This window comes from Dreissena polymorpha, chromosome 14 (genome assembly GCF_020536995.1).
Source record: "Dreissena polymorpha isolate Duluth1 chromosome 14, UMN_Dpol_1.0, whole genome shotgun sequence".
In the NCBI taxonomy this organism is placed as follows: Eukaryota; Metazoa; Mollusca; class Bivalvia; order Myida; family Dreissenidae; genus Dreissena; species Dreissena polymorpha.
Window position 1 is genome coordinate 21308439 of NC_068368.1, and position 13305 is coordinate 21321743.

Consider the following 13305-nt stretch of genomic DNA (forward strand, 5'->3'; position numbering starts at 1 on the left):
ATTGGGAAAGTGCCTTTAACTAATTCTTAATAAAGAAGAAGAAAAACGTTGTGCCTACATCTTTCTGTGTATAATGCTTGTCCATCTTTTTTGGCAGTGGCTGGAAGTATACCACCTCCTCCGTATAAGTCTCACTAAATTCCTCGTCTGACCCTCGAGATTCTGTTGCCATTGAATTTTCATGCTCCACTTCCTCTAGGCGTGACAAACCTGATAACCATGGTAAACAGTACTGTCAGTCAGAAACAAGCTGCATGTATTTAATATTTTCATTGTTCAAATTAATCATTATATTAAATTCTTACTTGACCTGTAAACAGTCTGTTAAAAGTTCTTATTAGCTTATTTGTTATTGTTAATTGTCTTGCATGAAACTGTTGTTAAATAAAACCTATCTATTAAAACAAAGTTAAGTTTTTGGAATGTACCGGTATACAAATTTCTATATGATGCTTATTAGCTGATCCAATTCCACTCAGGAAATTGTGTACCAAATTTTCACTTAAAAAAAAACTTTTTTAAGCTCAAGTGACCTACTTATCAAGTTATGCAAAATAATGCAATCAATACAAGGGTCATTTCTGTGAAATTTCATCAAAATTGGCCAAGTGGTTTAGGAAGGAACATCATGTTAAGACATTGTGGACAGACTTCAGACGAGGAGCCAGTCTCCTCCAAACACTCCATGCTCAGGTGAGATAAAAATCATATGCACAGGCTATTCTGGGACTACACTTTGCGCACATGCATTAAACCCCCTTTTCACAGAGCATGGTCCATATATTTTGAAGTCATTTGTTACTGTGAAATATTGTTTTCACACTGAATATCAGTTTTCGCAGGTCAAACATAGCAGAAGTCAGAAAGGATGTTCAAAACAGGAACACACATTGCATACAAACATGCAAACACTTTTGTGTGGAAAGACATCATACTTAAAAGGGAACCTGAAAAAAGACTTTCATTGACATTTTGCAATTATCATTTTCTCAAAATAACTAATTATCTTTAATTTGCCAGGTTTAAAGATAAAGCCGACTGCAATATTCTAAAAACAAACTCACAAAAAACTTTTTAAATGTGGATGGCTTTCATAAATGGTTGATAAAGATATTTGTAAAATCTCAGACCACATTATTATACAAAGGATGCTAACATTTAACCATCACAGTTCTGTTTAAATTCTGACCCATTTATTGTTATACTCCACCCCAGCTACTGTAATACACAAAACCAGTAATTGTTACATGTTTATTTCCATTCATTGAAAAACTAAAACATAATCATATTTTATTTTGAATACCAAATGCAAGCTTGAATATCTTTCAAATACTATCAACGCTAAATAGATCTACATAATAATCTAAAGAAATAAAGGATATTCTGAAAGATTAATTTGAATGTGATTTGCTATGACATTTCCTGGAACTATCTTTTGTGCAGACCAATGGCTGGTATGGCCTATTGCAGTAAACAGGTATGTTCACTTGAACCCTTTTCCGCTCAGAAACAAAGTGAAAATGGCTATATGTTATAAGCATAAAAGCAGAGTTACTTGAAGTCTGTTCGGGTTGTATGCTGTTTGCTGCCTATCAGTACCTTAGAGTTGGAAAGTAAGCCTTTAAAACTTGAATCTGATAAAAAAGGTCTTAAATTTAATTAAGTGAGTATTTAAAACTTGAATCTGGTAAGAAAGTGTTAAATATGAATTTCTAAGGGATTACACAAGCGTGAAAGGGCATATTTGAGTGGTAAAGAGTTAACACATCTTTGATCAGCATTTTGGCTCATTTGTAGTCGCTTAGAAAATCAAATAAAATTAAAGACCTTTCTAAATAGATTCAAGTTACTGGGCTTCATTTCCAACTGTAAGACACTGATGAGCTGCAAACAGCATAAAAGTACTTGCAAAAGAGCCGTAAAGGGTTAACAAGTATGTTTTGCCGCCCAACCTGATGAAGGTCTGGCCTTCCTAGGTCGGTGGTCAGCAGCATCGCTGTTGGAGCGTGACAGTGGGCGGCGCTGAAGAGCCTTCTCCTGGCGGTCCTGTTTCTCCCGGCGACTGATTTCCTGGTTGTCTGAGCGTAACCGGTTCTCTAAGGGAGGTAAAACAGGAATCAACCGGGATGAAGGGAGGAAACAGTGGAATGGTACACAAGGTCTGGGTTGGAAGTGCAAAATATAACATATATCTGGTGGTATTTGACAGGCAACAGGAATTCAGTTGCTAAAAAATTGTATACCAGAGTGTTTTTATTAACAACCATAACGACAAAAAAAAAAAATATTTCTGAAATATGTTTGTTTACAGAATGTTTCAAACTTAAGCATGACTAAATATTTACCTATATTCGATAGCAACATTCTAGACCCAGCAGTTAAATGTCATAAAAGTTACATAAGTTCAAAAAGGCAATTACTCAGGACCATGTTGATCACTGCACGTGCAAAATGTGTCCTGCACATGTGCACTTCAGGGACATTATATATTTCGAGCTTCAATTCAATAGCTTGAGAAAATGTAGAAGTCTGTTCCACAAACTAAGAACATTTTATGCTTCTGCCATAGAATCGCTCAGTTCAAGGGCACGTAACTCAGAAACGTGTAGAGTACTGAGAATGTAACAGGAGTCTTGCACATTTACATTTCATAATGATGATGTATTTCAAGTTTCAATTCAATCGCTTAAAATGTAGTTATTTTTTTCTTCACAATCTAGTATTTATTCTTGAGTATAATAATAATATTTGTGAAATTGCACCCAAGTTAGTTATTGTAGCTTGTTATCCAATTGAAAATATTTTGCATCTTATCCCACAAAGATAAATAAACATCCTTAAAAATATTTAAAATTAAGCAGACTTTGATAATTAAGATTAAGTGTTATTATTTTACCATTTTGGAAATGGGGCCAGGTCCCTTTGGATTGGGAAATATCGCGGAAATTAATGATGTTGATTTATGCTTAAAAAACTTTAAATTGAACAAGAGGGCCATGATGGCCCTGAATCGCTCAACTGACTAACCAAATACAATCCCAACCCAGTTTTCATCAAGATAAACATTCTGACCAAATTTCATAAAGATTGGATGAAAACTGTGACCTCTATTGTTTACACAAGGTTTTCCTAATATTTGACCTATTGACCTAGTTTTTGACCCCAGGTGAACCAAATACAATCCCAACACAGATTTCATCAAGATAAACATTCTGATCAAATGTTATAAAAATTGGATGAAAACTGTGACCTCTAATGTCTACACAAGGTTTTTCTATTATTTGACCTAGTGACCTAGTTTTTGACCCCAGATGACCAAAATACAATCCCAACCCAGATTTCATCAAGACAAACATTCTGACCAAATTTCATGAAGATTGGATGAAAACTGTGACCTCTATTGTCTACACAAGGTTTTCTATTATTTGACCTAGTGACCTAGTTTTTGACCGAAGATGACCCAAATACAATCCCAACCCAGATTTCATCAAGATAAACATTCTGACCAAATTTCATAAAGATTGGATGAAAACTGCGACCTCTATTGTCTATACAAGGTTTTTCTATTATTTCACCTAGTGACCTAGTTTTTGACCTAGGGACCTAATTTTGACCCCAGATGACCCAAATACAATCATAAGCCAGATTTCATCAAGATAAACATTCTGACCAAATTTCATAAAGATTGGATGAAAACTGTGACCTCTACTGTCTACACAAACAAATTGTTGATGATTTTTCATTTATTTGACCTGGTGACCTAGTTTTTGACCACAGATGACCCAAATACAATCCCAACACAGATTTCATCAAGATAAACATTCTGACCACATTTCATAAAGATTGGATGAAAACTGCGACCTCTATTGTCTACACAAGGTTTTTCTATTATTTGACCTATTATGTGACCTAGTGACCAAGTTTTTGACCCCAGATGACCCAAATACAATCCCAACCCAGATTTCATCAAGATAAACATTTTGACCAAATTTCATAAACATTGGATGAAAACTGTGACCTCTACTGTCTACACAAACAAATTGTTGATGATTTTTCAATTATTTGACCTGGTGACCTAGTTTTTGACCCCAGATGACCCAAATACAATCCCAACCCAGATTTCATCAAGATAAACATTCTGACCAAATTTCATAAAGATTGGATGAAAACTGCGACCTCTATTGTCTACACAAGGTTTTTCTATTATTTGACATATTATGTGACCTAGTTTTTGACCCAGTGACCTAGTTTTTGACCCCAGATGACCCAAATACAATTCTTATCCAGATTTCATCAAGATAAACATTTTGACCAAATTTCATTAAGATTGGATGAAAACCGTGACCTCTACTGTCTACCCAAACAAATTGTTGATGATTTTTCAATTATTTGAACTAGTGACCAAGTTTTTAACCCCAGATGACCCAAAAACAATCCCAACCCAGATTTCATCGAGATAAACATTCTGACCAAAATTTTAATTTCATAACGATTGGATGAAAACTGTGACCTCTATTGTCTACACAAGGTTTTTCTATTATTTGACCTATTATGTGACCTAGTTTTTGACCTAGTGACCTACTTTTTGACCCCAGATGACCCAAATACAATCAAAACCCAGATTTCATCAAGATAAACATTCTGACCAAATTTCATAAAGATTGGATGAAAACTGTGACCTCTACTGTCTACACAAACAAATTGTTGACGGACACACTCACACACGCATGCACGCACGCACATACGAACGCCGGACATCACACGTTAACATAAGCTCACCATGTCCCTTCGTGACAGGTGAGCTAAAAAACAAAGGATTTCAAAATTCTTTATTCTAAGGTATATATATATATATTCAACTTATAGAGCTGGATTTGGAGCTGAATGACGTGTTTAGACTTAAAAAAAGAATTGGAAACCTTCCATTGGGATTTTTAAGGTACCATTTGGGAAAAATTTATACGTTTTTCCATTGGGAATGGGTCCCCCTACCAGACCCAAATTTGAACAAAATCAAACACTGCAATTCTTTCAGTTTTGTTATGTTTTGAAAAAGATGAACAAGGTTCAATTTTGCTTAAGTACTTGTGGTGTTCATAGTACAAGAAGAGTGCTGTTCACAGTACAAAAAGTGTGTTGTTAGTGTGCACTGTAAACCATCTACTCATAAACACTGTAATAGCAGAACTTTTAGTTTGAAAGATTCATAAGAATGACAAACTAACATCAACATATGTACAGATCATAACTAAGAACAATATTATTAAATCTGTAAACACTTTTTCTATTTCTATTTAATTGACAAAATAAAAGATGTTACCAAAACATCACTGAGTATGACTCGACTTGCAGCCAAATTTGTGTTATGTTAAATTGCTTAGAGATTTTTTGTATAGCATGACCCCATGGCCTTAACCTTAGAACTGTTCACCTCAAAATCAATAAGCTTCTTTATTTCCTCCCAAGTAACCATCACACGAATTTGTATGATGTTATTTCAAAGCATTCTCAACATATCACGCAGAAATGAATTTTATGTTAAAAACCCTGTGATTTTGACCTTAGATGTGTTGACCTGAAGATCAATCTTTCTTTTCCTTTCCTCTAAATGGTAAGTCGTAGCATTCTCTAGATAGTGTGCGGAAACACTTTTATCAATGGACCGAAGCTTCATCTCCGAAAAATATACCACGCTTCTTCACAAGTTGACATAATTATGGAACATGAATCTAGTTAGAAACATTAAAAAGAATTGCATTCTGTACAAAATATATACTTTTTAGATGGAAGATAGAATAATATTTCTGCTATTACACAACAAAAGCCATTTTGTCGATGCCAGTGCTTATATTGCAATATGGGTGGTACCATTATATATAGATATATGATGCTACATATGACAAAACAAACATTATACATTTATTAGAAAGAATGATCAAATGATGCACATGCTAATGTTAAAAGCCTATACACACTCAAAATGAACAAATATTTTGTACAATATTTCGAAAAATACAGTTAACACATTATAACTCAAAGTTACTTAAAGTAATAGCAAACATTTCAACGCAAGATGTGGTCTGGTAACAAAGATTTAACACAATACAAAATGTCTTTTTTTTCTTTTTGCAGGACAATTATATGCAACACATGTTCATGTACCAAGTTAGTGTTCATGTGTGGTATGAATAGATATCGTTGCAGGAAATTAAAATGGAATATATATTGTGCCACAAAAAATAAAACAAGCATTTTGTATCTCGTTAAATCTATGTTACCATACCACATCTATCTGTGAAATTTGGGCTATTGCTATAAGGAACACTGATTTTTTAAGGGTTAACTTTATTTTATGAAATATTAAACAAAATATTTGTTTATTTTGAGTATTTATGTTTCTTTAAAAATTGAATTCATCAGATGAAAATTAATAGGGTAATTAACTTGTACTGAGATGATGAGACTTTGTGACAACACAAGCCGCAAATTAACAATGGAAGCAAACAATGTAGATACAACATCTTAGCATGAACTGAATAAAGCATGAAGTAGAAATCAGGGAGTCCCTTGGGTTGCCTGAATGTGGATTATTTAAACATAATAAAGGGTAAAATACCGGTACATGTAAATCTAATTGCCATACCTTCCCATTCTTTGCAAGAGAATTGGAAATGCTACACGTTTGCCATACTTGCAAGAGATTTGGATATGCTAAGTGTTTGCCATACACTTTCATTCTTTGCAAGAGATTTGGAAATGCTAAGTTTCATAATTAGCAAAAGTGATAGGTTAACAGATCAAGGTATTGTACCAAAGTGGAAAATCTAAGAAAACAATGAATGTCTTGAGGAACATAATTCATTATTATGATACATGTACCTTATCTGTACAAAAAACAAAATAGCTTCAGGCACTTCATACAAATGCAAACTGATTCACAAAATGCGTTGAAAAGTGCTGTACTAACCATAAAAATGCTGGTCAAGGCATTCTGTAAAATAATTTAGTTGCATTTCAATACTTAAAGTTTGTCCCCATCCCTGGTGTACAAAAACAACACAAATAACAAATACAAAACCATGGTAACACTGCACTTGCAAATATAATTAACTAAACTTCCAGTATAAATTACCGGTTGCATTCAACAGATGGGGATGCATGCGCATGAAGCCAACTAGGTGCGTAACTGAATCTTGGAATATATACCCGTCTGTTTGGCTGACTTTGAAGGTTTCATGGGTGGTTTCATAGGTAGTCCTTTCGTAACTGGCTTTACTATTTTGGGGGAAATTTGAGTTTGTATCTCTGGTTGTTCGGGTTTTAAACCTGAAAATTTCTCATGAGCTTGTTATTTCTTCAAGTAGGCTATTAAGCAATTTGAAATTAAGTGGTTTAACTGAGATTCAGATTAATGGATGGAAAAACAGAAAATTGAAAAGCATATTGTTATACTTTTTTATAAGCATTGGATAACAGTTGTCATTGGGGTAAGCGTGTTCATTGTTAAATTTGGTTTTATGACTCCTTTTAAAGCTCAAATAGTGTCATCGATGTAATCTACCATTTCAGTTTCATTAGATTTCCAGTGTTCAAAATGTGGGCTATGGTTAAGCATATAAAAATTTATAAACAGGACATATTGTCCTGAAAATCAGTGAAGTTTTGTGTAATGATCTTTATTTTTAAAAGATTAGGCCAATGATTTTCAGAAATGTCTTCATCCTATAAAATGTGTTGTTGTTTTTAGAGTGTGGGGCAAGTGTAATTATGCAACACTTTCTCTTGCATCATACCAACAGATAACAAGAGGGCCTTAAAGGCCCCTAAGTCGCTCACCTGAGATAACAAGATATTATTGGGACAAATCTTCTGACCAAGTTTCATGAAGTTGGCCTCTATAGAGTGTTAACAAGGTTTTACTATAGCCATATAAGGAAAAATGCCCTGCCCCCTGGCAGCCATGTTTTTCAACCAACCGGCATCATTTTTGAACTCGTCTAAAATATTATTGGGATGAATCTTCTGACCAAGTTCCATGAAGATCGGACAGTAAATGTGGCCTCTAGAGTGTTAACAAGATTTTACCATAGCCATATAAGGAAAATTGCCCCACCCCTAGGAAGCCATCTTTTTCAAGCAAACAATTATTTTCAAACTAATCCAAGATATCATTGAGACCAATCTTCTGACCAAATTTCATGAAGACTGGACAATAAATGTGGCCTCTAGAGTGTTAACAAGCTTTTAACATAGCCATATATAGCCATATAAGGAAAAATGCCCCGCCCCCTGGTGGCCATGTTTTTAAAGCAACCAAAACCATATTCGAACTCATCCAAGATATCATTGGGACAAATCTTCTGACCAAGTTTCATGATTATCATAAAATAAATGTGACCTCTATAGCATGTTAACAAGGTTTTACTTTAGCCATATAAGGAAAAATGCCCCGCCCTCCATGGCCATGTTTTTCAACCAACCGGCATCATTTTTGAACTCATCCAAGATATTATTGGGATGAATCTTCTGACCGAGTTTCATGAAGATCGAACTATAAATGTGGCCTCTAGAGTGTTAACCAGATTTAACTATAGCCATATAAGGAAAAATGCCCCGCCCCTTGGCAGCAATGATTTTCAATCAAACATAACCATTTTCGAAGTCATCCAAAATATCAATAAGACAAATCTTCTGACCAAATTTCATGAAGATTGAACAATAAATGTGGCCTCTAGGGTGTAAAAAAGGTTTTACAATAGCCATATATAACCATATAAGGAAAAATGCCCCGCCCCTTGGCAGCCATGTATTTCAAGCAAAGGATACCATTTTTGAACTCATCCAAGATATCATTGGGACAAATCTTCTGACCAAGTTTCATGATTATCATAAAATAAATGTGACCTCTATAGCGTGTTAACAAGGTTTTACTTTAGCCAAATAAGGAAAAATGCCCCGCCCTCCATGGCCATGTTTTTCAACCAACCGGCATCATTTTTGAACTCGTCGAAGATATTATTGGGATGAATCTTCTGACAAAGTTTCATGAAGATCGGACTATAAATGTGGCCTCTAGAGTGTTAACAAGATTTAACTATAGCCATATATAGCCATATAAGGAAAAATGCCCCGCCCCTTGGCAGCAATGTTTTTCAATCAAACGTAACCATTTTCGAACTCATCCAAAATATCAATAAGACAAATCTTCCGACCAAATTTCATAAAGATTGGACAATAAATGTGGCCTCTAGGGTGTAAACAAGGTTTTACAATAGCCATATATATAACCATATAAGGAAAAATGCCCCACCCCTTGGCAGCCATGTTTTTTAAGCAAAGGTTACCATTTTCAAACTCGTCCAAGATATTATTGGGATGAATCATCTGACCAAGTTTCATGAAGATCGTAAAAATAAATGTGGCCTCTAGAGTGTTAACAAGGGTTTTACTTTAGCCATATAAGGAAAAATGCCCCGCCCCCTGGCAGCCACGTTTTTCAACCAACCGACATCATTTTCAAACTCGTCCAAGATATTATTGGGATGAATCTTCTGACCAAGTTTTATGAGGATCGGACAATAAATGTGGCCTCTAGAGTGTTAACAAGATTTTGCTATAGCCATATATAGTTATAAAAGGAAAAATGCCCCGCCCCTTGGCAGCCATGTTTTTCAAGCAAACGTAACCATTTTCGAACTCATCCAAGATATCATTGAAACCATGATTTTCAAACTCATCCAAGATATCATTGAAACCAATCTTCTGACCAAATTTCATGAAGATTGGACAATAAATGTGGCCTCTAGAGAGTGAACAAGGCAAATGTTGACGTCGCACAACGGACAACGGGCAAAAGGCGATCACAAAAGCTCACCATGAGCACGTTGTGCTCAGGTGAGCTAAAAAGGGAGATATGTTATTAAATAAATGTCTTTGTAAGGGAAAAAAAGTATTTTTCATTCATTTGATCACTAATCTCCAAGACCAGGTATAAAAAATTAGCGCTGTAAAACTACTCATTAATAATTGAAAAAAAAATCATGAACATAAAACAGTATATTAAAATATGAGTCAATGGCAATACTTTCTACAAATGCCATGCAAGCTTGGTTAAATTAAACATCCACATTGTGCTGCATTCACTTATAAATGTTGCGTTATAAACACAGAAATTTTGGCAGACTGAACTTTTTAGCCATGGTGATGCTGAGAGTGATTTTATGGGTGAAAAATTGCAATAAAACATATTCATATAAATATGATTTCTCCTACATAGGTATGAAAATGTAAAAATCATATTTCATAAACCACAGGGATGACATAGAGGCAAGAACTTTGTTACCTAAGGATGCAATCCACATTGATTTTAATAAAATCGTGAACGTTGCATGGTAAATACACGTCTAGCGCGATTTCTGCCATCCACATCGCATCACCATGATTCAGACCAGAGTGGACAATTACTATCTCACCATGAGACACCGTTGAACAAGGTGATTTCGCAGTGGCGAATTGCGGTGTCAGTCTCGGCGTTATCGGGAAATTGATCTCACTGTGGACCATGCGATCGCGGTGGACCACCACGGTCTAGGTGGTTCGCGGTGAAATACATGTGCAACAACAACATTATACAAATGTAAGGTCTGCAATATCGAAATGTACATGTCCATTCACATTGCAGATCGTATAATGTTGTTTCTTTAAAACTTTGTATGTACATGTATTACATGCACTTCATAATAAAATCCCCAAATGTTCAACTCTTTTCTCTTGTGTTTGCCCTCTTTACAGAATCATTGACATGTCTTACATCGAGCGTGAGTATAGTTTGTGTTTCATGCTTCAGGTTCTGTTTCAATTGTTTCTGCATGAAGTTTGCCTTGTTGTTCTTAATTAAATATTTGTTTTGTGTTAACCTTTCGGAAACCCTTGCTTGTTTGTGTACATATATAGCTCGCCAACAATAACATACATACATGTTACATGTACATGTAATTTGATATCAAACTATTTTTGTGATTTCCTGTTTCTTTTGTTACATGTTTTGGATCGAATAAATGTACATGTACAAATTCGAGACCTCCGTAGTAAATTTTGCGATATTTTAATATCATAGTCATGCGGCGAAAAGATCAGTTGTCATGTTGGTGAGTGATTATTTGTATACCTGTTCTTTGTTCAATAACAAGTTCATTTTGAAACATACACTGTATGTAAAATAACGTCAAAAAAGAAATCGTAATATTATGGTAAATATTGATTTACTTATTGTGTTACAATAATGTTGTGCATTGAGCAAATACAATCTATATCAAATTTATTAAGTATCGATAAGAAGTGTTGTTAAGAAATCGCGGTGAATTTAACGAGTCATAATTTCACATTTAGCTTTTTTAAAACTGTTTTACTCTTTTATTTCAGATACGACCAAGAATATGGTTTTCGGAATATAATGGACATAGTAACAACGCTGACGAGTTTTTTATTATTAATATTATAAACATGCATTTAAATACTGATTATGTTATTAATATGATTTTGTTATACATGTATATGTATGTCTATTTATTGTACACGTGCCGTATTACAATATGAATAAAACACTTGTTTTCTTACGAAATAAAGATGGAGAATGTGATGTCTACATCCATTTACTATATCAAATAAAATGGAGAATTATTGTCTACATGAATTTACTATATCAAATAAAATGGAGAATTTGTTGTTTACATTTATTTACACATAACAGAACAGATGGTATTTGAACGCATCTTCTCACTTCTGACGGTATTTTCTATTACAATCAAAACAAATATTCACACTCTCATCTACTCGATAAGACGGCGATATATTTTGATATAATTAGGTTAATTGGTAAATAAATAAACTCTAATTTGACATTCACAAAAACTAATTACCAATTAACAGATCTTTTATAATAAATAAAGTAATTATCAACTCTTTATGGGAGTTACTAAAATAGTCAGAATCAAATTACACGTAACATGTTGATATGTAATTATTGGCAAGCTATACGTGCACAAACGAGAAAGCATTTCTAAAATTTTAACAAAAACAAACAATTCTTTAAACAAGAGATTGCCTAGCAATATTGTCCCCTACCTGTGAAACTCCACCATTGTCAGTATTTTTTTAAATATTTTTTTATATTTGTTGCCATAGCAACCAGAATTCTTGACGTAGGAACAAAATGAAATGACGTGCATAATCTCCATATTGCCATCTATCCATGTTTCAAGTTTTATGAAAAAATATGAAGAACTTTTAAAGTTATCGCAGGATCCAGAAAAGTGTGACGGACAGACTGACAGACAGAGCACAAACCATAGATCCCTCCGGTTTTACCGGTAGGGGACAATAAACAACAAGTAAATCTTCACTCAGAAACTGTAGAAACAAAACATAAAGTACATCATGCTCGATGTACGACATGTCAAATGATTCTGGAACGAGGGTAAACAATAGAAAATAATGAAGAGTGTTAACAATCAACTTACAATGTATACAAATGTACATACAAATGTAACAAAAAATTCTAGAACTTTGCAAAAAATTTACGGTCTGCAATATCGAAATATACATATTAATTCACATTTACCTGTGTTCAGCCACTGTCGACGCGATCTATCATGATGGAAACACCTTCCGATCGCGGTGATTTTCCACGCTCACGAAAAATTTCCACTGTGGGAGTGTGGTGGATGGTAGAAATCGCGCTAGACATAGTGTATTATGTTTTAAAATATTTTTGTAATATGTCGTGCATCTACCAGTCTTCATCACTATCATCTTTGAAGAGCAGACCTACCAAAGTCTTCATCACTATCCTCTATGTAGAGTACCTACCAAAGTCTTCATCACTATCGTCTATGTAGAGTACCTACACAAGTCTTCATTACTATCATCTATGTAGAGTACCTACACAAGTCTTCATTACTATCATCTATGTAGAGTACCTACCAAAGTCTTCATCACTATCGTCTATGTAGAGTACCTACACAAGTCTTCATTACTATCATCTATGTAGAGTACCTACACAAGTCTTCATTACTATCATCTATGTAGAGTACCTACACAAGTCTTCATTACTATCATCTATGTAGAGTACCTACACAAGTCTCCATTACTATCCTCTATGTAGAGTACCTACACAAGTCTTCATTACTATCGTCTATGTAGGGTACCTACACAAGTCTTCATTACTATCGTCTATGTAGAGTACCTACACAAGTCTTCTTCACTATCATCTATGTAGAGTACCTACACAAGTCTCCATTACTATCC

General features: G+C 34.4%; 1 protein-coding gene across 4 annotated transcripts in view; it reads right to left on the reverse strand.

Moving 5' to 3' along the window:
- The window catches only part of LOC127858168 (receptor expression-enhancing protein 1-like), a 166040-nt gene that overhangs the window by 112484 nt on the left and 40251 nt on the right, over positions 1–13305 (reverse strand). For 2 of the 4 annotated variants that reach the window (XR_008038778.1, XM_052395139.1), the window contains exons 7-9: positions 7207–7326; positions 1953–2096; positions 59–210 (exon numbers count right to left, since the gene is read on the reverse strand). Coding sequence is in view for 3 of the 4 variants with exons in the window: in XM_052395139.1 (XP_052251099.1) it covers positions 59–210; positions 1953–2096; positions 7207–7326 (416 nt within the window). In the remaining variant the exon portion in view is untranslated. Of the gene's footprint in view, positions 1–58; positions 211–1952; positions 2097–6967; positions 6992–7206; positions 7327–13305 lie in introns of all 4 variants that reach the window. The other 2 variants (XM_052395140.1, XM_052395141.1) reach the window with 2 other exon arrangements.